Genomic DNA, 27,970 nt, shown 5'->3' on the forward strand with positions numbered 1-27,970 from the left:
AACAGTAGGCGTATATGAGAAGATTGTTTATCTGATGCTAAATACTATTGCAATTTGAGTAGTTATGAGGGTTTGCACTAAAATTAAAAATAACAGTGGGCCTATATGAGAAGATTGTTCTTCAAGTGCTAAAATTCATTGCAATTTGAATAGTTATGTGGTTTTGCGTGATCTAGTGGCTAGCAAAATAAACAGTGATTATTATAGAAATTTATTAAACCTGTAATATATTAAGTAAACTCTCAATAATAAAATATATCCAACATTTCACTTTTGAAAATGGGTTATTGCTATGAAATTCAAACTTATTACAAATCTAAACAAAAGGTTCAGCATGATACCGCTATCTACAAATCGCCTCATACAACGTCTGCCACATAACCCCTATCTAGATGCATGATCTATATTCTTTTAATCACTGCCTAATGGAGTGGTCACAAATTCAGTTTCCAAGGTCATAAAATGTTATACATCTTAAATTAGTTATAAATCAAGTGCAATTCAAAACCACCATGGTTGAAAAGTAGGCTTAAAATACTATATAATTATGTAAAAAGCGACATTCTAAGTATATTCTAAAAACTATATTTATTTTGAAACTATTGCAGGTTAAACGAATAGAACAGAAATCCACACAATTGCAGTCTTTTTTTAATAAATTAAGAACAAAATACACATTTTGAACACTGTACAGAAGATTTTTAATAATGATAGTGAATAAATGTTCTAAAGGTATAACATGGCGGGTTACAATAACTGAAGCAAAATCTTCCAATAAAACTCAGTTTTTAAAGCTTGTAAGCTTGACGAATCATGAGGTCAAAATAGGCATCGTGGTCAATTGAGGCGCTTATTCCAGCATAATAGTTTAGGAACTCTTCTTCTGTCACCTAGAACAATTGAATTGCAAATGTATTTAATTTTTAGTTGATTTCCCAAAGAAGTATAGTTGTAAAACGATTAAATAGTTGTGTTTTCATGAAAAAAAGACAAATCTCAACGCTACTTTAATAACATTCGACGTGTTTGACGCCATTTATGAATAATTACGTGTTTTCTGAACATCGAGCATATGTCGTAGGTAAATTATAACATAAATAATTTTTCGCATTATTTTTTCAATAAGTATCGTATATTTCTGTCCGGCTTATTGTAAAATGTACGTACTGTACTTGTTTATATAATGACAATTCCTTGAATGACTTCATCATATTATACGACAACCATAATCTCCGTCCGGTAAATATTTATTTTCAATTTTGTAATTTAATATATACTATTAAATTTGTTTGCTCCACAAAGAGTGTAAAATAGATGTACTGTACTACCAACAATCAAGATCCCATCACACCTTTAGATAAAGATGGAACTTCGTATATTTTATTGGCTAACCGTTTGCAAAGCCTATCCCTTTAGGGATTTGAAAAATGTCTTTCCTGACGTCTGTCCTCATATATCGAGGACTAACTAGTTTATAGACTTGATGTTGCATGAAGCTTCATTTCTATATAAGCAAAATGTGGTTGATGATGATGCATGTCACCAGTGCCGGTTTTAGCACTACTAGTATTATGTTACGGGACACGTATTGTGGCTTACTCTTACCTTGTAGACTCTTGTTCTTGTTATCACAATGCCAGTTTTAATTGTAGGCCTAATAATTTATTCAATTCAAAATTATTTTCGATTGGTTTGTGGTTTTAAATAGAAGATTAGTGTACTTAAATCATCACATTTTATGGAGAGGTGTGGAAATTGAAATAATTGGCGGATCTGATCTTCACGGATTTCAGAATGTTTAAGTCGTTTCTTTAAAAAATCAATCCCTTAATCTATTTTAATCAATATCAGATTAATAACTTATCAGTTACTATCAGCATGGTATTGCCGAGTATAAAAATATTCACATTTGATTTATATTTTTTCCCAGATCAGTTTATAACAAAATATTCCATGGTTTTATTTAATGAACTGGATACTTAAATTCATGAAACGGATTACGAAATATTTATTTAATTTTTTAAAACTATTAACATTTGAGTAACAGTTATCTGTTTTTAGCATTGGTAAAGGACACCATTTCAAAATTTAGTTTATTCCCTATAAATTTGATTTGAATTATGACATTGTTATCGGTAGCCAATATTACCTTTCCATCGCCATCCTTCTCGAAATTTAAGAGAAACTTCTTTAATATTTGTTCTTCCGTCTCCTCACCACTTTGATACTTGGGGTGTGCTTTAACAGAGTAAACGTTCTTCAGGTCCTCAATTGTAATTACTCCGTCTCCAGTCTTGTCTAGTTTTTTAAATGCATCGTTAACAGCTTTCAATCTGGCGTTACTCATGGGCGGCTGAAATTAAATGCACTATTAATTAATATATAGATCATACCTTATCAACTATTAAATGTCTTAAAAAGGTGTGTGTTGTATTACATTTTTAAATATCTATTTTTGTTTGTTTTTTATTTTCTAATAAATAGGCCTATAATTACGTAAACATTAAGCTTAGTAATTAACTTAAAATTTAAGTTAGTTGTCGTAATTTTAGTGTCTGATAATATTATAATTTATGAAAAAAATTAAAATTAAACTCATCCCAAACAAACTGTACGTAAATGAATATTCAAATTTTCTGTAGCTTTAAACAAATTAATTAATTTCAATAATTAAAAAAGTAAGTATGTAATCAATTGAATTAAAGGCACTTAACTACCATACTTCCACGTAAAAAACAAATTTAGAATATTTTTACAATTAACTGTTAAAAATAATAAATTTCAAGTCAGATATGCACCTCTTGGTTGAGTCAATACTAACAGATAGGCTACATGACCAAAACATGCCGTGTTGCAAACAGATAATAACTATCATGTTTTAATTTCAATCGTAAGTAAAAAAAAAAAAAAAAAAAAAAAAAAAAAAAAAAAAACAATATATAAAATATGAAATATGAGAATGAATGATTTAAAATCAATAAAATAATAATATGTACTCTAATTACATTGAAACTTGTATTGCTAAATATCTAACACAACTTACTCAATTTTTATGGTCTAGTTTCAAATGATAATATTTGCTGCTCAGTGAATAATATTTACTATGTAACAAATACAGGATATTAAATATCAACTCGGTAGTTTGTTCTGTTTCTGTATCGTAGCTCTTCCTTTCGTATGTCTACTACATAACAAGTCTTTATACGTGTATTATTCAGTGATACTTGTATTAGGTAACGGCGAAAAGATTGTAAAGGTTATTCCAATTTTTCAAAATTTTGCAGTGACAAGAAATTGGTAAAACTACGTTTCGCGATCTGTAATCTTTGATTCTCTACCTTAGGTAGATTTATTTATTAGATTGTATTTATCACATCGCTATGGTCATATATTTAAACGTAGTGTTAACATTTTTATATAATCGAACAATTTCAACTGTCTGAAAAAATCCTGATATCTTCACAGAATAGAAAATGTTCCAAAAACTTTTGATAGACAAGATTATTAATATAACTTATATTATTTGACTTTTAGGAATTATTTCCTTTATAGGCCTAGTTACGTAAACGGTTCAATCCTAATAATATAAATGCGAATGTGACTTTGTTTGTTTCGCGTAAACAATTCAGCCGGTTATATTGACAATTTACACGGACATTTTTAGGGTCCCCGGCCTATTTTTATTTCAAAAATCCCTTCTGGCTACGTCCCACTGGTCTCTAAAGTAGCGAAATATCCCATATTGGTCTCTCAAATTGTAGAAAGTTTTTGAAAAATCCTGTTAGATGTAGTCAACTATTTTGTGTACACGTTGTTTTATGTCAGTACAACCGTATGTTTAATGAATATAACCATTATTTATAATTAAAGTGTCAAAGCATAGAGTTAGCTTGATAAAGACAACACCCTTTATTTCAACATCTTCTGCAACCACTGTTGATCACAGAGTAAGAAAATATCCGGATAATAAAATTAAGTTTTCGTAAAAACATACTTTTAACTGTACATTTCAACAAATATTAAGTATGCAGTGCTTGGTTAGTACTGTACTCGTAATGCAGGTATAAAAGACATAGTTACAATCTCATTTAAATACTGTTATAAAAAAGCCATCTTGGTTTGTCTCTTGACAGACGTAGGCTTCTCAGACATGTGTATGTACATACAATTTCTTTGTCGAGAAACAAGGCAAAATAAACTATAGACCATCCTCATCAACCATGTAAATGAGCCAGTACAGTGTACAGTGTATAAAGTCTGCGTGTGGATGATGTTTATTATTGATCACCACTATTATCATAGCCGGCATATGGCTGTGTCTCTATTATCAGATGGGAGCACCTGGTCCCTGATCACGTTTGTCCTGTCACATCCACTATTCCAGCCTGAACTATCAACATGCAACACTTTTTAATTTCTTTGATAACACAGATAATAGTAATTATATGTCGGGCATTTTTATTATCGAATTGAAATCTACAAAACGTTCACTCTATATTCATAAAAATTCATCGAATGTTTGCAATTTATAGCAGAATACTAGCAGCCAATATACATAACATAATCGATGTTGGTACAGCAGTTAAAAATTGCAATATAACTTGTTATATCATCAAACAGTAAAATAAATTTGAAGTAATAAATAGCAACGTAAAACTGTCTTTCCATATTCCACCACAAAGAATTATAAAAGTTTCGTGTATGAATTTTAGTTTGTTCAGTATTATTCTCATATCCACTTTAATTTAAAAACTTATAATCGAAACCCAAAAATGAAAATGGTCTAGTTAGGAATACAAATACGTAGCATTCCGTGTGATTTAGTTTCATTCTTTTCAGATTGAAAAAAACAATATTTGATACTGGGAACATACTTATGGCTAGGAGATCAGGGTGGCTAACAAATTGGAATAATCTGAATATGTTCTCTAGTTCATAAGACCCAGTATTCAAATTTCAGCTTTCTAATATCCTTTTTTATCTTTATTTCCAAGCAAAATGTGCAACAAGATCCACCTCGTCCATTACCCTGATTGACTGCTACGTCAAAGTGACTAAACTATAATACCTTTTGTATCATAGATGTGTAATCGTATTGTTGTTTATAAAGGGGTTGAACTAGAAGTACTTTAGAAGGACATTACAATGGAAAGCCACTTAAAGGATTAGTGTCAGAGCGTTTATTTACATAAAAATAATTTCAATCCAATTATAAAAGAATCTACATCCTTGCGGAGATCCTTTAAATTTCATAACATACAGCTTGATAGATTTCTGCAGCTACAAAAATAATAAAAACATGACACCGACCAGCGACGTCGGAGAGAAACCTCCTTGAGTTCGGCCAGTGATGGCGGTCAGAGATGAACCCATATCTATTTGATCAGACAATACGATTATATAAAGGCCAGTGACGACATACCAGTGAAATTGCAGCTTCCAGAGAAATTCTTCTACTGACAAATGTGTATAGCCTAATGTTGATACTTCAATTAACAGAAACTCAAAGTACCATAGTTTTTTACCTACAACATTTATAACAGACAATACTTAGAATCATTGCATTAAAATATGGGACGTTTTCTATACTTCTTGGTAGACTACCACTTTCAGGTCACTTTGTTGCTACCAGTACATAATTATTTGATAAGTATACAAGTTGATACCAGTTCAGGACACAATCTAGATTCTAGAGCATTGTGTGCACATTAAAGACGCGGCCATTAGTGGCTGCTGTTTGGTCACTGACAGGTTAGGTGGACAAGCCCATTAACTTTAATGGCTATTTATAATAGAGCTAAAGCGGCAAATACTGTCATAAACACGTACAGTAGAAAGGCCGTTACAAAAGGCAACTAATCTAGAGTATACCAGTACACGCAGTCATTGTCTCCACGTATAAAGTCTTTTATTAATTAGTCAACTCGTAGAATCTAATATTGCTAAATCTGCCACTCACCCTTAACGCTAATAGAAATTCATCCATGTTTATACTGCCACTGTTATCCAGATCGAACTTTTTGAACAGAGTTTCTATCTGCTCTGGAGACATATCCATCCCTGTGTCGTTCATTCCCTCAGTGAACTCCTCCAGGTTCAGAGATTTGTTCCCGTCATCGTCCATCCGTCTGAATATCCTGGACATACCATATTACTTGATTGAATATCCTTGACATGCCATATTATTTGATTGAATATCCTTGACATACCCCACTATTCGGTTAAATATCCTGGATTGCCACGTTATTTCATTAAATACTCTGGATATAACACTTAATTCATAAAATTTTACTTTTCACGTATATTACAGACGATGAGTGCAGCAATTTTTTAAAACATACATCAAACATATTATGTTTTATGATAGAATGTATTATGTTATATACTGTTAGTCTTCTGCTTTAGTCACGTATTTTATGAAATCAAACAATACAAACTCACAGCTAGATAAGCCTAAGCTAAGAATTACTGTAATTCAAATTTCAAAGAAAGTTTGAGATTTTATAAACTAAGGAACCTGTGCATTCTAAAGTTACGAATATTACAATAATAATATCTTCCTTCTTTCCAACCAAATCACAATTAAACAGAAAGATTGAGGCAAACTTGATACTTACAAACTTGATACTTATTAAAGTCCGATTCAAGATGCATTAATAATTGAACCGACGTCTTAATGTTGTAGTGCACTAATTTCCTTATTGATAAAGTTTTACTGAATTATAAGTTTTTATTACATTGACCAACACTTCACTCTTTCCATGAGTGTTTAGACACTGTCATGAGAACTGTTTGGCATGGATTTTGGCCCTTGGGTGATTTGTAATTTAACGTTAAAAAACAAAGTTCTTTTAAAAGTTATTTAATGGTTTTGAATTTTGAGATAGGACTTTAGGGGACTTTGTGGTACTCTCGGTCTCGGCCTTTGTCACCTTGGGAGTAAGGAAAGTAAGGATTCAGGCTTTACCAGTTGAGGTTGGCAGAGCAGTGACTAGACTACCTATATCCTTTAGCAGTGAGGTCTGTATAAAATGGACATTGGATATCTATTTGGGTACACAGATTTAAGTGTTAACATATTATTAATCCAGGGGTCTTAGGATTATCCCGTCATAGGTTAATCCTTGCGCAGGATGAAGTCACCATACTGTATACATACATAGTGGGGAAGGTGGAAGGGCTGTGGGCTACTCACCTCCCGATGGCCATGATGCCAGTAGTCCCTCGGGCAAGACATAGTAGCCTCAGCTTCTCCACTGGGTCTGTGGTTTGGGACGCCGCCCGTCGCGCATTGTTCATCATCTCTGACTCCTGTCGATTGTTTTGACTTTGCCGGTTCATCCTGGGACAGTTAATGTAATCTCAACAAATAACAATCACTCACCATATTTATTTTCACAAAATATTCCAAAACAAACCACATTTTATATTACAAGTTTTGCCCTTTTTCTAAGTATCTGTTTAAACTAGTTTTAAATAATTAAAAGCTATACGTTTCTTACTGTTTACAAACATAGGAACAACACTGTGCATGGTAATAGTTTATACATTTTTGGAGGAAAGCACCATATGGGTCTTTCAAGGTTTAAAGCAAAGAGGACAAAATATCCAACAATACACAAAGACACGAATTTTTGAAGAGTAATGTAACTGGGGCAGACTATTCCTACTAAATTATGACGTGACTCTTGCCTCAAGGCTCTGCCTCCTAATACAAGTTGTGCCCGTTACAGTTTCAATAACCAATTAGTTTTTCATTCATTGTAAGACACACAATACGTGACAATACTACACTTTCATACCAACTCTATTATAATATTTTTCACTGTACATTTTGTGATTGTATATACATTGCGACGAGGCAAAGCAATGATTTACTAAGTTCTTTCCATAAAAATCTTTAAAGTACGAGTAGTTAATGAAAGGCACGTTAATTTTCTATCAAATTCGAACACTACTACTATGGACATTTTTAACACTCTACACATATTATCATTAGTTTGTTTTTTCACATAGTACAAGAAGCTGCGGGACATTTCATTGCACGTATAGTAGAGAATTTATAGCATGACCGGTGACTTCGAGATGCGCCGTAGGCAAAGACGGAACTAAAGTGGTGGGGGGTGGTGCGGCTCAGTTTGTTGCCGTATTTAGCCTTGTGAACTTCGGTCTCCAGTCTTCTATACGTGCCGCCCAAAAAACATTCGCTTGTGCCAATTCACGAGTTGTAATACAATTTGTGAATTAATTGCGTTGTGCTCATTACGTTTTAAGTAAAGAGTTTGTGATGGATCATAATGTAAAAAGTAAAATTAAAGGTAGAAAGGTTATACACGGCCAAACAAGAGAAGTGCTTCCCATTTTATGAAACGGGAAGCAGAAACCAACACACTTATAAATTTGAAGAAAGTTCAACAGCGTGTCGTAGAGGCAACTGGAATTTCTGAAAGTACGCTGAGACGAATTTTGAAGGAGGAAAAAAAATAAGTCCAATTGGCAATTCTTTTAGTACGCCCAACAAAGTAAGAAAACGCAAACATACTAAAAGTAATCTGGACAATTTTGATTTGGGTGTAGTTCGAAGAACAATAAATAATTTTCATCGACAACGGGGTTTTGTTATGTTAACTATTGCGTGTGGATCGTTGGCGTTATTGTTATTTTAAGTATACATCATTAAATTAACTTGATACAAGTTGGTAGATAAAACTGAGTTTCTTCTTATTCTACTGTGTATATTGACAAATTAGTTTAACCAGTTTTATATTAATTTTTAATTTAGCAGCTAGGCTATGTCAGTTGAAAATTTTGTAGTGTATAATTGTATCTACTATTGTAAATCCTGAAGCTTACACGGTTAGTATATGATAAATTGAATTTTAATGGCTAACAAAGCGTAACAATTACAATTCTGAACTGTTGTCGTCGTTGGAGATCAAGAATAATATAAATTCCTACCCTTTCCCAATTTATGAGAACCCTTTCTTACCACCAGGTATCTCTACTGCGAACTCATTAAGAAGGGTGAGCTATGAACACAATTTCGGCAGAACATAGTCATTGTTAAGATCACGTACATCCGGTCCCAATATTTCCAAGATTTCCTGTATTGAATTCTCCATCATAAAAGTCCGTCGCCGTAACTTCAAAAGAGTCTAGAAATGTTCAAATATTCTCAAGGTCTGCTATATTAAATTGCTCATCATAAAAGACCACCGTGGTAAGAACATAAGGGTCTAGAAATGTTGGCAAACACTACAATATTCGGCTCCCGCCACCACTATGAGCCGGGAGCCGAAAACTCTCAGTAGGGTTAGTAGCACCGTATTCACTCCCCTACTTTAGATTGTGCCCCCACGCGCTCAACTCCTCCACTCCTCACGCGCATCCCACCGGTCATGCTATAACTTCCCTAGAGTACCCTCAAGGATTTTTGCACTGCTTCAGAACGACAGAATTTTATAAGTTTTATCGACAAGTTTTATCATAATGTTTATTACAATTGAATCTTTATCGTAAAAGGAGAAATGTGTGTGTGAAGCCACATTGACCACTCATTTCCTGAGTTTCAACGAATCACGACAAAGCTCTCGCCTACGGATGTGCATTGCTGGTCTTGCTAGTTTTAGTTCAACATTGATCTCCACAGCGAGACAGAATATGTGAAAAAGTTGTGTAAACCGAAAAACGCAGTATGCGCATTCGTTGTTGTGTTCATTACCTGGTTATATCTTTTATGAACTGTAATATTTTTATTTTTAAGTGATGTTACATACTTCATTTAGTATTGCAAATGAATTTAGTTGGAAGAAATTATTGTAACACATATTATTACGGATTTGCTGTTTAATGCAATGTATGAGAAAATTGCTTGGTTTGAATTTGTTTTGCACAGCCGATATGAGATCGCAAACGCTGTAGTTACAACTTCAACAACTAAAACTCTTCTCTTCCAGTATATTTATTCACTTTCAGATATGTTCTGTTCTCTTCCTTATTTTCTTTTAACTTTTTAATTCTTTTTTCGCTATCACTTCGTTTTATAAAGTCAGATGTTAATTTTAAAATGAGAAACATTAATAAAACCCCCGAAGTAATAAATAAGTGATTTTCAAACTCTCGTAAAATACTATTAAATACAATACTTTTTAAACACAAAGTAGAACCCCAGTATATACAACCATTAGACCTAGTGAACCATGCGGTGGATTGATCCCGGGTTCAAATTCCGAAAAAGCTTCCAGCAAATAATTAACAAGAATACAGAGGCACTGGTGGAATACAAGTACTGCTGTGGAACGCCGTCTATAACAGAGCGGCAATAAGAATGCCGGACGCTTTTAACAGCCTCGTCCTTGGCAGGCACCTTTCTATCAGCGTAAGTTTGTGTTCTGTATTGTGTTCAGTTTACAACAAAGTAAATGTAGTTTTAAATCACAATTCCAGTATTCGAAAAACCAACTTCTAAACTTAATAGTTCTTTAATCCAATATTATCTGATTTTAATAATAAAGATATATTTGAAAGAATAAAAAGATTCCTGACATTTTCCATCGATATACGAGTATGTAACAAAAATAGTACACTGCGTTTCGAGGATTGGAATCTGTTCTCTTATTCAGGTATTACAAATGTTAGAACGTTAGGTTAAGCATACACAAACACGTTTGATAATGTGTGAAGATTTTTATATTTGTAACATACGACTAGAGTAAATGTCCAAAATAGTGCTATCCTTTCAAACCATCCTTCACCTGAAACGAGCTTTAAACAAAGACACGTTTATTTGAACAGTATAGCGTCTGGTGGGCAGCAAGGCACATTGAGTCTTACGATCAATGAAGATGTCAGCCACTCAGTCAGCTGTGGCGTGTTCGGTGCTCGGGTTATGGCGGGATATTGTCGGAAACAGTGTTACCACACCGGAACTGCAACAAGTAAAGAGCTCGGCGACTCTGTAGTTTACTACGGCTACCCTCACGCAACCCTGAACACTTCCTTCCTCAGTAATTCATGATCTTCATAAAGTACCCCACTGAGTATCGCCGCTAATGCGATGAAATGCGTGCCGTTTTTCCCTGAAATTGCGTCGTTTCAAGGTTTTAGGTTTATAGGCAGAACGTTGTTATACGATATAATGAATTTATGTTCTTCAGTTTCTCGTAGGAATAGCGTATCGCCTAGGAAGGATGTATTAAAATGTGTAACAGAAATGTAGTTAATATACAATAGTAACGGTTGATATGTATAATAAAATAAGGCCACCCATAGAATTGGACTCGTGTGCTTATGATCTGTACTTTTTAACGTACGTTTTATATTTTAAACAGATTAAATACAATTCGCCATATTGACAATTAAAACGGTTACTTAACGCATTTTATATTTGTATAAAAGCGAATGGTCATACATGTGTCAAACATACGGAATAAATATCCTGTATTTTTTCTAAAGTGTATGTAAGGAGATATCCTTTAGATAGTGATGTAATGCGAAATGGAAATTTCATTTGATGGTTTAGAACATTTCTTTGTGTTTAAAAATGCCGGATTTTGGGAGCAACTTAAAATTTCAAATGTAAACCCCTCTCAAGGGCACTTGTGCCCTTAATTTTGAAGAGCATAAAGAAACTTAAAAAATGGTGAAAACCAGAGATTGCTAACTCTTTCCCATTCAAAATAATAGCTTGTGTAACTAGAACGATATTTTTAATAACTAACTACATTACCAAGTAAAATCAAATGTTTAAACTGAAGTCGTCCTACTAATTTGTTTGGCAATGAGATAAGCGTAGGGTGAGCTCCTCTCTCACGTTTTGAAAAGTTTGAAGTGGTATTTGTTTGCAGGCCTCAACAATCCTTTTTCTTAAATCTTTAATATAGTTCTTCATTGGTGTTTTATGAATTAAGGATTTAATGTGATCCCAAAACAAGTCCATGGATGTAAAGTAAAGCCCTGCCCATTCTATTAGATCACGCCTGCCAATTGACCACGTAGTTGAGTTGAGTAGTAAGGTCGAACCGCAAAGTGAAAACGTGCTGAGGCACTATCCTGCTGGAAGTGAACGATATCTTCATCAAGTTCATGTTCATTTCCTCTAATAACAGTAGTTATTGCGGGGGAAATGGATTGTTGTAACATTTGCAAAAACAGTTTCCGTTAATAGAAAATAGTCCTAAAATGTGATTTCCACAAATCTCGGCCCACACATTTACTTTTTCTGGGTTATAGTATAGAATTCACGGTAAACATTCAGTCTTTGTTTACAGTCCCATTGACAAAGAAACGGCATTCATTACTGAACACAACGTTTCGAACAAACAATGGATGAGCAGAATTTAGTGTTTCTATTTCTCACAATACTGTAGACAATGGCTTGGATTGTCTTTATTTAACTAATGTACAAGTTAAATTTTATAAGGGTGAATTACGGAACATTATTGTTTGTAGGTTGTAATAATTAGATAACATTATTTAAAAGTAAAAATGATAAAGCGATTCAAAAATCAATAATTGCAATGACACTAAAACACACACAAATTAAAATACTAACAACACTTCACGAAAGTAACCATATAATAATGATAACAATGTTTCACTGGATAATAACTACTTTAAAAGTATGACCTGTTCTGATGAGATTGAACCAAAAAAGGGTGTTTTTTTGCTAAACCAAGAAGCCCGTAGTTCAAACCGGGAAAGCCTGGTCACTTATTGCAAATAAACTTCTTATCAGTGTACTTTGTAATCTTCATTGACTCTTTCGTCCAATGCATTCCTAACTAATTCAGAGAACAAACTACCAATAAACCTGTTTCCACGCAGATAGTACCTTTACCCAAAGAAAACTATTAAAGTGTCTCTGATTTTCACCAGCCTTTAAGTTTTTTTATGCTCTTCAAAATGAGGGGTCACATGAGGGGAGGTTATATTTGAACTTTTTTAATTGCTCCAGAAATTCCGCAAATTAAATTTTCCATTTCAAACTGCATCACTACCCAAGGTAAGCATTTTTTTTTAAAATTTAATTTTATAAAAGAGGACTTTTTCTCAGTGGCGCACTCAGAAATCTTCTTGGGGGGGGGGGCGGAGTCTGGAACAGCGGTGATTTGATAGTTTACCACAAACTTACTAATAGAGCTACAATAATAGGAGTCATATTAAAGTTTAGCTTGTTTATTTCTGCGTTTCGGCATAAAAAACTGTTTACTAACAATAACGTCCAGTTTTTATATCGATACCAACGACAAAATACCGGTTTTGGCACTTTTCATACTGCAGCTTTGAAAATTCATAGCTCGGAAACTCGTGGTCCTATTAAGACTAGAAGATAGATACAAATGTACTGTAATTGGGTATGAAGTTTTAGAATTTAGAATTCTACTAGCAGTTTCCCGCGGCATCGCACGCAATTTCCTGTTGAAAAACAGTACACTATATTCACGTATTCTTTTACTGTCACATTTTTAAACACTCATGAGATTATTCCTTCGTGAGCCTCTTGGGCGCATTATGAAGGTATGAACTATATTTCCTGCATCTGTATTTCGTGGTTTTTGCTAGGTGTTGATAAGTTATTCAGTACAATTACTTTATGTAGATGAATATCGATAAACTAATTCGGTTATAAAGAATCGAATTCGGTTTGTTAAAATTAATTTTCTGTCTAAGATATTTCCAGTATTATTGTGGAGTTTGCCTTGTGCTCCGATCAAGAAAATGTTTCAATGAAAACCAATTTCGTTCATAAAGCGTCTTCTTTCGGCTCTTTTCATTTACCTTCGATCTAACCAAATTCGATTACCTTATGTACAAACTTTCACGGCTTTGTACAATGAGGTGGTTTTTATAACAGCGTTCAATAGTATTTTCATTGTATTAGATAGTTTGTGCAATCTAAATTTAAAATTAGGTAATAACTTCGTCTATGCAATCTGCATTACAATACTAATCAAGCACTTTACAATAATAATTTTCTTAAATTTTAATGTAAACAAATGTTTCTGCCTCTTTATGAACTTCAGCTGAAAGTATAACAGCTGTTAAGTATCAGTTCATTTTGTATTACGTGTTGCAGCGCAGTCTGCCGGATCGAAGGTAAAATATTCTAAAATCAACAACTACTTAGAAATTAAAAATTAATCAATAAAACATTTTCCAGTGCACCAAATTGTGAATCTAAAAACCATTCTCGAATTCCATTAAACACAAACAAAAATTTCATCAAAATCGGTCCAGTCGTTTAGGAGGAGTTCAGTCACATACACACGAACACAAGAAAGAAAAAAAAATATATATATATATAAAGATAAACATTAAGTTATTAAATTAACATCTTAACTTTTATTCTTGACCGGGTTGTCCACAAAATTCTGCATTGGTCAGTCATGTAGCTCCTAGTCACAAAATTAATTGAGCGTTTGTCAATTTTGTAAATCATTTTTTGAAACGTTTAACTTTTATCACGGATTAATTTGAGTAAATTTTTGTTAGTTTAAAGCAACCCGCAACTGCTCGTTTTAACGCGCAAATCACCAGACTGTCCAGAACGGTGTTGTCTCTTAGTGAAGACGAATGACAACAAACTAACACAGTACAGAACTGCTCAGAGCTCGGCAAACTCACTACTGTGACAACTGATCACATCGTGGCTCTTGTTGAAAAAAGTTATGTTGCTTTTTAATAGTCGTTAGCTAAGTAATTTTTGTTTGTTTTGCATGTGGAATTAGTTTGGTTTAAGAATCTGATTTTACAATGAAAATAACGTAGTCAAATGCAAACCAATGTTTTTTCTGAGTGTGTATGAGATTAAGTGAGTATGAACAAGAGATTGAACGTGATATTATTGTTAGGCTGTGCAATGTACTTACATTATGTGAAGGAATAAATCATTATTCTCTATTCTATTCTCTCTTATAACAGGTACATTGCGAGGGGGTACTCGCCTGTCCCGAGAGTACAAGTTACTGTAAACCGAAAGTGCCCGGTACAGGTTACCGTTACAGGTACTTTTACGATACAGATACTTTACACTGCCCAGCCACCGCCGCGCCGTTCCTGGAACAAAGAACTCGGACTCATTTAGCAGTAACATTGTAGTATTTTAAGTATGTATCTGTACCGTTGAAATCGGTTACTGAAAGTACCGGGGTGCACCGTAGAAGCCACAAGAAATAGTAAGAACTAACCTCACTTTCGTAATTGCTCCGTGACGGCGATATTCAAACTATTTTAGAGTTAATTGAATTTTTATATGTACAGCGTCGTAAAATAGTTATAAAACTTGGATTATATATTGTATTATGTTTTATTTCAAAGCTCCAACGTAAATGTTATTTTTAGCCGCCAATAGACTATTAGAGGATCGATTATTTTGAAATACAATGCTCTTGGGGGGGACAGGTCCCGTTCGCCCCCCCCCCATCGGTGTGCCCCTGCTTTCTCCACATATCACAATGATTATAGATATATTTTCGACTATATAGACGGATCAAATTTTTCGTTGAGTAACGTTAGTGCACGGTCCTTCCGCCTTTATCCCTTCAGTTACTCAGTTACTGTAAATATATAGTCCCACATTGTCAAAGAAAACCAGTTTTGAAAACCTTCCGTACAACATCCAAAGCTTTTTTAATTAAATTGAATTTTGTAATAGTATTAAATTACACATGCTAGTATCCAGAATAAACTAATTCGTAGTACACTCAATTGTGTAACTGATGAGACAATGGGACTACCACTTCACCTATTTGTAGGTGTCCCTGATGTCGAAACGATGTAAACATTTCGTTTTGAGCTTCTACATCATCGCCTTTCTTTGGATCTCTTCAGACGAACATGACTCCAGATTCCCTGGAATTGGGAATCAGCCTTGACTCAGACTTGACTCCCTGGACTTGACTCAGACTTGACTCCTGAGTAAAGTCTGAGAAGGCGTCAGATACCAGACGCTGCAATTAAAAGAAAGTAAACTGGAGCTAAACTCAAAATTCAACCTTCACACTTTTTCGTACTTATATAAACTAGCAGTTACCCGCTGTATTGCACGCAAACATCTTTTCGATAACAGGAACATTATATGCATAAACTTTTGAAATATTATACGATAAATACTTATAAGATAAAAGTGTTGGTCACTGGAAGATAATCCAACTTTCTGATCCCTTTTTAGAATGATTGGACCGTAAGTTTAAAGAACGGTGTTTTGGCACCCTAAAGTGGGAGAATGAAAGTTTTTTAAGTACAATTAACTCAAATTTCTCAGCAAAATTCCATAATATATGAATGAACGACACAAATTGCTTCAGTTTCTCTTGAACTATTTTAGGCCAGTAGGAAGGAATCCGAAAGTTGAAATCCCTCTAGTTTTCTAGTAGAGAGTAGGTAAATTATGATATAATATGGTGGAGACAAGTGAGAATTTTCAATCATAAGTAGACATATCTATGTTGCATATATTACAAGTAAGTATACACTAGTGAAAAAAGTACTGTAGCAATAAACAATGGACCTATTTAAAAACTATTTTACAATAATAAGCTCTACTTGGTCGCTCTTTACCAAATAAATAAATAATTCACTGAGTATGACACAATACTTATAGGGAAAATATAATTCCAAGCGCATTTCAATTTCTCCGTATAAACGTATGTAAAAATTCCAATTATACATTTTTTACTGATTAAATATAGAGATAATATTCAATTAAATAAGTGTAACACGCCATGTATCAAGTGAATGTATTAAAAATTCTTCAATGCTGCAAAAGGCCTGTTCTGCTTGAAATACTTTAAACAAGTCTTAAAAACCTTGAGTGTTTGAGTACGTTTAAAATCATTCTCATAAACAATTCACCAAAACACAAACTTTTAAGTTTTCGTTTTAGAACACAAAATGATAGCAACAGTAATTTACGAAATTTAAACAAAGTATCAACAGTATAAACATACAGTATCACCAAACTGTGTACATTATTAATTCAATGTAACTCACACAAAAAGGTCATTGTAAAAGTTAGTTTCCCGCACATTAACAGTTAGTTGCAGGTGCTGACTGCTGTGGACACCTGGCTACTGCGGGCGAGCGATGTACCGTTCTCCACAACTAGAGTAGACACGCCCGCACCATCCTGCGTGTCGTCGCACAAAATACTCGAAGGCGACGTTTGACTACATGCTATACTGTTTTGAGTAAAATCTTAAAATAACTAACTATTCAGATTCGTACTGTATGTTAGACGTAACCTTTATTTCAAGAATTTCTTCTCAAAATCTTTGTATTGTTTCCTCGCAGCAGTAATACACGTCAACAAGATATTATTCCTAATTATCGATTTAAAAAAAGTGGGTTAGCATTATGATTGGATACTTAACTTATCTTAACCATAGCTGAGGTATGGTTAAGATAAATTAATTCCTTACTTAAGTCTTAACCCAGGGCATATTGTAAGTATTACATAGACCTATATTCCAACCACACAGATTTCGATCTCTGAATGTGATTATTTTTCTTTTCGCCTCTCACGAAGAACTGAGATAGCCATCGGTAAATTTTAACTAAACATAGAGTTTGGAAACAAACAATAAATATTTGGGAAATTATCTCTGATTAACTGGTTTAAATGAGTGTCCCTGCATATACTCCTGACTGTAGACAGGTTGATCTAAAGCAAGGAGGCAGAGGAAAGGTGATTTGAATTAGTTGTTACGTGTAATGGAGGAAATCATAGCAAATATCCTCTGAGGATTTAAGATTACCGTGAGATCCTCTAGGGACAGGGCCTGATTGAGGGATTGGGGCGAGAAGACTCAATTTGGCCTCCTCCCTCCATGACACTTACTAGAGGGAGAGAAACTAGAGGGAACAGATGCTTACACTCCTGTCAATTTATATCTAGTTTTTTTAATATAGTGTTTTTAACGTTTTAAAAATTTCACAAGAAAACAAGTAAAACTAAATATTTATTTGACATTGTTTTTAATAGCTTAGATTCATATCCAGAAGAGTTGGAACGTACCACGGTTATTGCATTTGTACTACAATTTGAAATGTTTGCATTTCGGTAACGCTCAGCATCTCACTCGGTGGGGGGCTAGATTTTATTTCAAGTATATTGATTTTCAATGACTTTAAGATAATTAATCTTAAGATAATTAAACTTTGCACGCAATTTCGTTTTTTAAACGTGACTGGTACATATTTAAATCTCCTGATCCATTTAGAGTCATTGAATTATTTCCTATTGATCTAATTCCTAGTCCAAGAAGTTGTTAAAATCTGTAATGTTTCTGATGAGTGTAAATGAGTGAGTTCCGATGTTTTCAATATTGAGTATGCATCATCCGTAGGCCTGCTCACGTTAGAAGATGGCGCCACCACGGTTTCGCTCCTGAGAGCGCTAATAGTTGATAAAAATATTAACAAAATATGTGTGTATACTCGTATAAATAAAAAGGAATCACTAAATGTGTTGTAAGCGTTAATGTCGACAAGGCTAAACCAATTTGGCTAATTCGTTTTAGGATTCGTTGAAGTCCAAGAAAAGTTTATAGGAGAGAAGAGTCGAAAAATCTTCTCGGAACATTTTAGACTTTGGAAAAATAATGCAATATGCTTCACAATAAAATTGTAGCTGACATTAAACAGCTAACGACATTTTAAAGTCTTCTATGGTATCTCAGTTTAAGTTTGCCTAAGAAACTGAAACATTTGCTAACATTTTAATTTTATAAAGGTAAGTTCACAGTGATAGATCTGTGGCGAACTGCATATAACAAAGACAAAGTTACCCTATACATTTTATTCGATTTATTCAAGTATTTATTCGAACTAGAAATGCTCCTATTCGCGCCAAACCTGATATAATAGTATAAGGTTTTAACCCCTTAAAACTTCTGATCGTCTTAACTATGAACACTGAAATAATACTTACCTGATGTATGGTTACTTAATTTAAAAATATCATACGACATCATCATATTACCTCATAAGTGTTTTATCCAAGTAGTCTGAGAACCTCGATTTAAAAAAATGTGTGCAAAGCCACAACAATAACAGCTAGTTATTAGTTAAATATAACTTACACTATAATTCACGCACTCTCCTTTCTTCCCTGATGCTAAAAAATTCATCAAGTTTATGAACATTGACTATACTTCCAAATTAACACGCTCTCGAGCCCTTACCCAATATTCTGAACCACTTATGTTTCTTCTTGTTACTCACACACATTATTAGATACAAAACTTGTTTGGCCAATTAAGATCGTGTCCTACTTTTAATACAGAAGGGATTAATAAACCAAACATCCTTGACTGTTTATTTATCAATGGCGCAACAGTAAGCACGCGGAGGACACAATTCCTATGGTCTCTCCTTTCTTCCCACTGAGTATACTGCGTCCTAAACAATTATTCAAGTTGTTATGGTAATCAATAATTAAAAGTACAATACTACGTGACATTAAAAAAAATAGGAAATCCTGTAATGAGAAATAATAAACTGCATTATACGAAAAATACCTTCATCTAAAATAACAAAACTTAATTTTTTATTTCTTTTTTCAGCCATCTACGGTGTGCCCCTGTTACGCTGCCACCCTAGTCTGTTACGTAATCAGCCTAATGGATAATCAGACCTTGACTAGGAATAGTGGGGAAGGAGGTCCCTAGAGGGAGTCGGAGTGACTCGACGTGACAGTGCTCGTAGGTGTGGCCAACACTGTTACATCTGACGTTATATTACCATTTCCCTATCGATGCTAAAATACTCTTATCAGCAAGTATAACTGGGACTCAAGTTTAAATACCTGATGTAGCTTGAGCGCTTTGTAACTAAACAGAGCTTAGTTGATTTGAGGAATCTCAAATTATCTTAAAACAAGAGCCATTATTATATATATTGTTCGCTTTGAAGTTTCAAGTCCAAAAAGAATAGATGTGTGGTAAGAATTATTGCAAAAGGCAAACTTCCAAAGGCAAGCGATCATATTCTACACTAATCTCTTCTACAGTCTTGGCTGTGCTTTTGCAGCACTTTGCTTGGGTTATGCAACGTACATACAATGACAAGGCACATCTAGATTTCTGAAAGAAAATTATTAAATATGCTAGTGGGCTCATAGAGTATGAGACGTAATTTATTTCATTGTTTTATCAACAACCTCACTTTTTATCTCGGAAAGCTTATTGGTGAATAATACACTGGAATTTTATGGGTTTCCCATCTTCAGTGTTTTAAACTGCAAACAAAAAACTAAACCTGTTTTTGAGCAACAAATGATTTGGCCTCTATCTGTATATTCCCTTAGGTTTAAAAAAATCAAGTTGAAGGTCGTAATATTGTTTCACAACTTCTAAACAGTTTCTGCCAAACAGCAGCCAAATTCTTCGATGATTTCTAAGTCACTAAAGCCCTCTTAAAAAGAAAGACTTCAGCCGAATCGGACACATTAACCAATCCAAAGCATTCGATTACCATTCGAATTTCCTGCAGGCATTTTCAACTGGAAACTAACTACATCTTTTGTTTGGCGCGCAACGTTATTTGGAGATAGGCTGAGTGGATTAAATATTTTCTAGTTTTCGAGACATAACACCTCAATGGCCTTTTCAATTTAAATTTATACTACCTCCCTGTCAAAATAAGCTTGCCAGTCTTAACTGTATCATATTTTGAAATTTGCTTGAACAGCAGCCTCGTTCTGATGTAAAATCCCACGTTGAGATTGTATACACTTTTTGTAAAATTGTCTGCTTGGTACTGACCTACAATTTGAGCCGATTTACTTCTACTGTTTTTGTTCACAAAATCTACGAATATTATACTATTTAAACACGTATATTTTTTTCTTTATAATACAAAGCGGTGTTGTTTTTAACACTTATCATAATGCATAACTGAACTGAGCGTTACAAACGCAAATAAACAAAAAGAAGATGCAGCGTTTAGCGTTACCGTCAACAACAGAGTAAGAAATAAAAGCAAGTTTTTGGCTCAATAGCCAAATGCGTTTGTTTGGTGCGATGCCTTACTCGTGCTCCTTGTCCACTCGATATGAGAGAACGTAGTACAGTCGGCACCAACAGTCGCTTTTTCAAGTGACACTTCTATTATAATTGTTAATTCGCCTTTAGATAGACAGGCAACCACAATGAGCACTATCACTTAATCAATATATTTCATCTCACACAAAACATTATAAGAGGATATTTTAAAAATCCACTGGTGAAAAACAGAAAGAAAGCAAATCGTACAACATTGTTTATAGCTCCTGGAAATGAAATTATTGAAGTCGGTACCTACCCATGGCGTTAAAAGATAGAGAATGAAAGTCTCATTATCATAATCGAGGTGTGAATTAATGCGCTGTAAAATGAAATGCACAAGCGAGAGATCTGAGCGTCTGCTAACGAGGGACCAGCAAGGATCGTTAATTTAGAAAGCTTGATCGTATTATGTCGTCACTTTAATCAGGTCAGACAAAGAGTTTAGAAGGATTAGATTAGCGGCCAAGGACCCCGTTAACTATTGATTACCTTTCAGCAATTCTGCTCGGACAGATCTTTCCTCCACAGTGTTCTTCGATACATTAGTTCGTCTGCATTTCAATAGATAAAGACGTCATAACCTAAATATATAAATACAATTTCTATCTCTATGATTCTTTAAAACAAAACGGGTGCATTATAATAAATGTAATCCAGATCATTTATATCAACACGTTGTCAGTGGTTCTAGCGATTAAAATACATAATTTTAAAGTTGTTTATCATATCAGACTCTTGGTGTCGTTTCAGTAATAATGATCGTACCCAGAATTTGGTTTTAGAGTTAGTCAATCCACGTTTAGCAATTAAAGCAGCTCAGTAAGGAGTTGTTTTTAAATTGAGTTTAGATTGATACTTGGAAAATATGTATCCAAAACACTAATTGAATAGTGAAACGTTTTATCGCAAATGTAATTACAATCACTTGTATACTTACCATACATATTTATAAATTTAGTGTTTTTATGTTTATGGAATCGTACTTTATTCAGAATCGTACTTCTGAATTATCTTCTAACTGTTAATAGTGCTAAAGATATGGCAAACAAGGGCACCTACATAATAAAGACGTTTTATGCAACTGTTATTTAGGAAACTCAACAGGGGGACTAGAGCGTCTCCCCATTTATTGGGAATAACCTTACTTAGGAAATTTACAACAAATACACAAAAGGGATTTGATACAAGATTTTACTGTGATGTGAATTGAATTTTTAAAGCAAACATTTCTGAATCCTTCTACTATAATAAGACATCTATGAAACAGCAATAATGTATTATAGTGATTTATAGCGTTACATTGGAAAACATTGAGATCATTCGAAATAGCACTATACTTACAATATCCTAGAACTGCAACTTGTGTGCAAAAGAATATTTTTAAAACTAATTAATTAAGCTACTCCCCCCAAATATAAAAAATATGAAATATATTTTAATGATTAAAACTAATATACCTATTTCTCTAGAGTGCTACAATCTACTAACAACTTTAATGTGGATAAAAATGTTGAAGGGAATTAGATAATAATTATCTACATGTATGTATTGTTTTCGTTATTAATGTTATTTCCCCCATGTGGTTGAGCCATTGGCCAGATTTACCTCTTACATCCAAACGCATGACACTAATTATTCTGCTATTGTAATATAATTTTGTAACATCTGTTAACATATTTTGTTCATAAAACTATACGAAACCACAACATTTTAAACTCACAGATTTTGATTATTGAACCACGCGTACAAGTTAGAATGTACACAATCTACAAGGTTAAGATTGAACTTTTTATCTTATAGGAAACGGCTGTCGTGGGCGGTATCTTTCATCGTTAGTACAAGGGCGGACATTATCAACGCTGTTTAAAATGATTACAACGCTACTACGACACTCGTCTCTGTCAGCTGCTACTACAGCGATTAGTCACACAGTATACTACATGTAGCCTACCTGACAGCTGGACGGGAGCACGGGACGGTGACAGTGGATGTTAGGCGTGACGCCGGAGCCGCACTGCACTGCTACAGCGCCGCACCGTCGCGACGCCCTCCCCCCTCCCACCATTCCCCCTCACCATCGCTACAACCATCCTGGGGTCGAGACACTTTCATAGATTGTTCCATATCACCAAGCATCCGCCCGATCAATTCTCTGTCTCACTCTAGCCATAAAATCCGACATTAAATAATTACAGTAAAGTCGGTAAAATATTTATTATATTCTTATATTTTCAAATGTAAATAAAAAATTACTTCAATGATTTTCTGTAGCAATCCTAATTTAATTTTGAAAATCTTTCGTATATTATAACTTCACATTTTATTCTGCATTCATACTGATTTTGATGTCATGAGACATCTGAGGTACGACTGAAGTGACGTTGGACACAGTTTACCAACTATACATTTTTAATATTACTGAAAAACTCGTGAGAAACCTGCTAGTATTACAAATTCTACTGAAATATTACAAATTTTAGTAGATGATGAATAATCAATATTCGTGAATTATGTATATTGTTTTATAAAATTCTATAAAATCAACGATTAAAAGAAAATTTGTATTGGGTGGGATAACAAGATAAAAGGGAATTGGATAAATACTTGTCTACTGGACCGAACATAAAAATGTACGGTACATATTGTACATGCTGTACATGAATTAGCGTCAAGTACTTACATGTGTTTTACGCATTTATGACAACGATAATTTTTACAAATATAAAATGTATTACTTCAATCATATCTCATATACATATCTTTGGTCCTAATTATACAATACGTACTAAATTTTTACTTCAAATACACGAAATAATAACAATTGCGTCTATTTTTCCTGTCTTCAAAAATAATGTTATCTATGTTCTGTGGCCAAAATTGTTTAAATGAAAAGTGTTTCCGGCCGGTAAACGATTGTACCACTGTTATACAAGAGTAATACACTACAGCCATAGGAGAGTACTTGTACAGAGAACAGCGAGAAGGAAAGGTGCAAATAAACGAGGAGTAATCAGATGATGAGTAGTAGTTTAAACAGAGAAGGAGGTAAACAAAGAAATGGATGAGGGACGAGTGATAACAAAACTGAAGCGATAAGACAGGATTTATGGTTGGAGTATTATGAAGGGCTAGTCAAAAATATATCAATCAGGTACAACAATATATTATAAATAAATCCACACAGGCCGTGTGCAGTGTTTCACGGTTAAGCTATTCAATTTTCCAACGAACAGCATACATACTAATTTAAAATGTAAAACTAGTAATTATTATATGGTTACACTAATGAAAGTCACATTACGACAGCTGTCCCAATGAACATTATCTGCTAGGTGCAGTGTGATGAAGAAGCACATGACATATTGTCCATTTTCTTGGCAGCCGTCGAGACTGGCGTGGAACTATTGACGTTCTCCGATAAAAATGCAGGTCATGGAACCTAATGTTGTTTCTCAAGTACTGTTTACTTAAGAGGGGTTAAGATATTGGCAAATAATACTACCCCATTTCTTTCTTGTAAGGCTTAGATGATTATTAATTTGAGCTAAAGAAAGAGCTCACTTCTGATACCAGTTAACTATAAGTTTTCATTACTGTACTGTGTATATTGATTAACTTCATTTTGAGTACAAACTGATGGTATTGTCAAAACAGAAGTACCTTTTAAGATCGACCCATTACATTTAATTTATTATTGTTTGTATTTAATGTGCTACAAGGTTTTTAGTTGTATAATTTTTAATTAGGCTCTTTTAACTATTTGAGTAATTGTAATGCAATTCAAAATTGCGTAGTTGAATACCAAAACAAGTGGTATAGAAGACAGAAAAGCACAAGTTGTAGTTATTGTAGGCCTAATATTTTTTATTTTATTTTACATTAATTTACAAACAAAGCAGACATTTATTGTTTATTTATGTTTGTTTAAGTGGGTAGTTGCCGCAGCTACACGAAATAAACCCGAGGTGTCATTTGGTTGGGATGGAAATAATTTGTGTGTGTAATTAACAAGATCTAATATAACCAAACTTTTGGACACGTTTGTGTAGATACTTGGCGTGACTTTAAATACAGTTTAATTTTGTCCTTTGTCAAAAATGGAAGATGAAGGATAGCTAAAGACTGCTTGTAGGAATCCTGACTTGTATCCTATCGCACGATCAAGAGTAATGAAATATGAAAACTCCACATAAAATATACACTACAAGCATTGTAACATTACGGACAGTAAAATTTGGAACGTCATGCTTTCTTTTTTATAAGATACAAATCAAATTCTTTTTATTTTAATTATATTTATTTTAATAAATAACGGTAAATCCATGAACTGGTGAGACAGACATGTTTGATGTGTCGAGCGAGTCTCCCTTGTTTACGTGGGTGGGGGTGGGGGTGAGGAATTACTGGGTGGCTCTCAGGCGCGGCTCTACACACCAATGAAAATTAAACGAACAGAAACTCGCCCGACTGTTGTCTGAAGGCATAAAAGAGACAAAGGACTTTCAGGGGTTCCTGGATTTGTACACGCTTTTGTGATTCCACAGTGAAAATTGCGACATCCTTTACATAACACTGCTGCATTTCAAATAGCCTAATTATTTTATTATTTAAGTATTAGTCTGTTACCAAATTTTGTTTCAATTTTTAAAGTTGGGACTCTCGCATACGCAGCAGTGTAAACATTGTGTGAGTTGAAATGTCCAAACTCTTGATGAAAGGAACAAGCTTGCCTTTTTAAATTGAGTCCACATTTGTGAAGAACCTAATTAAATTCTCTTATTCCAGATTAACTATTAACTTTTTATTTCTGGTTTTTAATTGCTTTTGTGGTCCACTATTCTCTATCTTGTAGTCTACTTACTGCCTCGATAGGTTGTGGAAAACATCCTCCCAACCAACTATACAGCCTACCAATGATTTTCTGAAATGTTATAAACAATTTGTACTCTTTTATAGGTACTTACAGTATGTATTGTGAAGTAGGAAAACGCATGCATGGCTTTTACAAATGCGGCCTTCATTTAAAGAGCAAAAAACAATATGAAAATATTCTAAAAAACTTCTAAAAAATGAAACCTAATGATCAGATGATAAATGGGAGTGTTAAGACCGGCATTACACTATAATAGTTCTATGATATGGATCTTATTATCATAATAATATTATAAATGTGAAAGTGCCTTTGTTTGTTTGTTTTGCATTCACGCGTAAACTGTTTAACCGATTGTACTGAAATTTTAAATGGACATTCTTACAGTCCTAGGGATGAATATGTATATATATGTATATATATATATATATATATATATATATATATATATATATATATATATATATATATATATATATATATATATATATCGAAAGTTCCTCCTCTGGACTACGCCTTTAAAGTAGCGAAAATGCCGTCTAGATCGATAAAGTTTTGAAATATTAATTGAACATGTCAAATATAATCCACTTTTCTGAGTAAACATTTTTATTGTTTTCAGTTTGATTACATTTATATTGAGTTTTAGAAAGAGTGAGTTTACACGAAGTTTTAGATTTCAGTTATTATGTAAGTAGTCGTCTACCTTAGAAAATGTCCTAAATATAAGATGGTCAGAATTTGACTCCGAAGACTCCCTTTAAAGCAGTCGCCAAGAACTATGCTTGATTAAAGTGTGCTGGACTGCATTAACTAATGTACCTATTACAGCTTTAAATATTCTAAGATACTAAAAATATTTTTCAGTTTATAAAGAAAAAAAGGCATAGTGGCATTGTTAATTTATTTTTAACTATACATTTTAACAAATATTAAGTATTGAATGTAAAAGGCCTCTTTGTCTTACTATCTTAACTATTTACTATCTAACTAAGTTACGATTTAACTTTTACTATAAATCTAAAGAAATGACATAAAACCAATTTTAGTTCACTTTTAACAGAAGTAGGTTTCTCTAGTCTTTGATACATATTTTCTTGATCAGAAAACAAGGAAAAATCAAGTGTGTAACAAAATATACTAAGAACGAATTAACTGACAAATGCCATAAATATAACCTTTTTGACGAATTCTTCTTGATCGTGGCAACAAAGTAAACTCAAAATTGGGGTTGGAAATATAATTCACTTGAACCAGCCAAAGTCATACACGTACAACGCCTATTAAATTGAGTGTAAAGCAGCGGGTGACTGCTAGCAGTGCAGATATAAGAAACAATGTAGTCAAACTTCTACTATACTTTTAAAAACTGGTATGAAAAACAATTTAGATGCCTTTTGACAAAATGTAAGCTTCTCAGAGATGTGTATGCATGTATATTTTCCTGATTGGGAAAGAGGCAAAATCAGCTAAGTATCAACAATTACTAAGAGCAAAGTAAATTGGTCATTACTGTATTGTTACTGAACGATACGTTTTATTTTTATACATTGATTCTCGTATAAAAGGTACTTCATTAAAACATGTGTGTCGTGAGTGAAATATAAGGCTATATCTAAAGTAACTGCACTTTTGACCTGAACATTAAAACACTATTTTATCTTAAATCTTTGACATTTCTAACCCAAAGAACAAGGAGAGATTATTTCACGAACAAAAGCGTCATTAAATCCCAATAATCAAAAGAAAACCCAAATGAAAAATTATAACTATCTTTATATAAGACAAATTAATAAATGTAACATTTACAACTATTCACACTCTCGCGTTAGTTAAAAAATAAAAGACTAATAACATTCACTTACCACACAGCACACTCATTGTGCACCACGGCTACGAGTAGACTAAGAACGGTATGCGGCAGTAGTCTATACTACTAGTACTAGGCCTACTGGTACCTACTAGTAGGTATTGCAGGGTGTCCAAGTGTATGTATAGTCGCACAGCAAACTTGTTAGGTTGTTCAACCTTCAAGGTCCTTGATAAATATCCC

General features: G+C 33.6%; 1 protein-coding gene across 3 annotated transcripts; it reads right to left on the minus strand.

Moving 5' to 3' along the window:
* Window positions 1-629: 629 nt before the first annotated feature.
* On the minus strand, window positions 630-27,933 carry LOC124364581 (calcyphosin-like protein). 3 transcript variants are annotated; one of them, XM_046820146.1, is made up of 5 exons: window positions 27,783-27,933; window positions 7,196-7,342; window positions 5,960-6,137; window positions 2,150-2,353; window positions 630-890 (listed from the first exon to the last, which is right to left on the minus strand). In XM_046820146.1, exons 2-5 carry the CDS (start codon window positions 7,339-7,341, stop codon window positions 789-791), a joined length of 630 nt encoding a protein of 209 aa, XP_046676102.1. In that variant the 5' UTR covers window position 7,342; window positions 27,783-27,933; the 3' UTR covers window positions 630-788. The 3 variants fall into 3 exon arrangements, with proteins under 3 accessions (XP_046676102.1, XP_046676112.1, XP_046676122.1); XM_046820156.1 differs by lacking the exon at window positions 27,783-27,933 and adding an exon at window positions 22,999-23,100; XM_046820166.1 differs by lacking the exon at window positions 27,783-27,933 and having other exon boundaries at window positions 7,196-7,517.
* Between the last annotated feature and the right edge of the window lie 37 nt (window positions 27,934-27,970).

The sequence above is a fragment of the Homalodisca vitripennis genome, chromosome 1 (assembly GCF_021130785.1).
Source record: "Homalodisca vitripennis isolate AUS2020 chromosome 1, UT_GWSS_2.1, whole genome shotgun sequence".
In the NCBI taxonomy this organism is placed as follows: Eukaryota; Metazoa; Arthropoda; class Insecta; order Hemiptera; family Cicadellidae; genus Homalodisca; species Homalodisca vitripennis.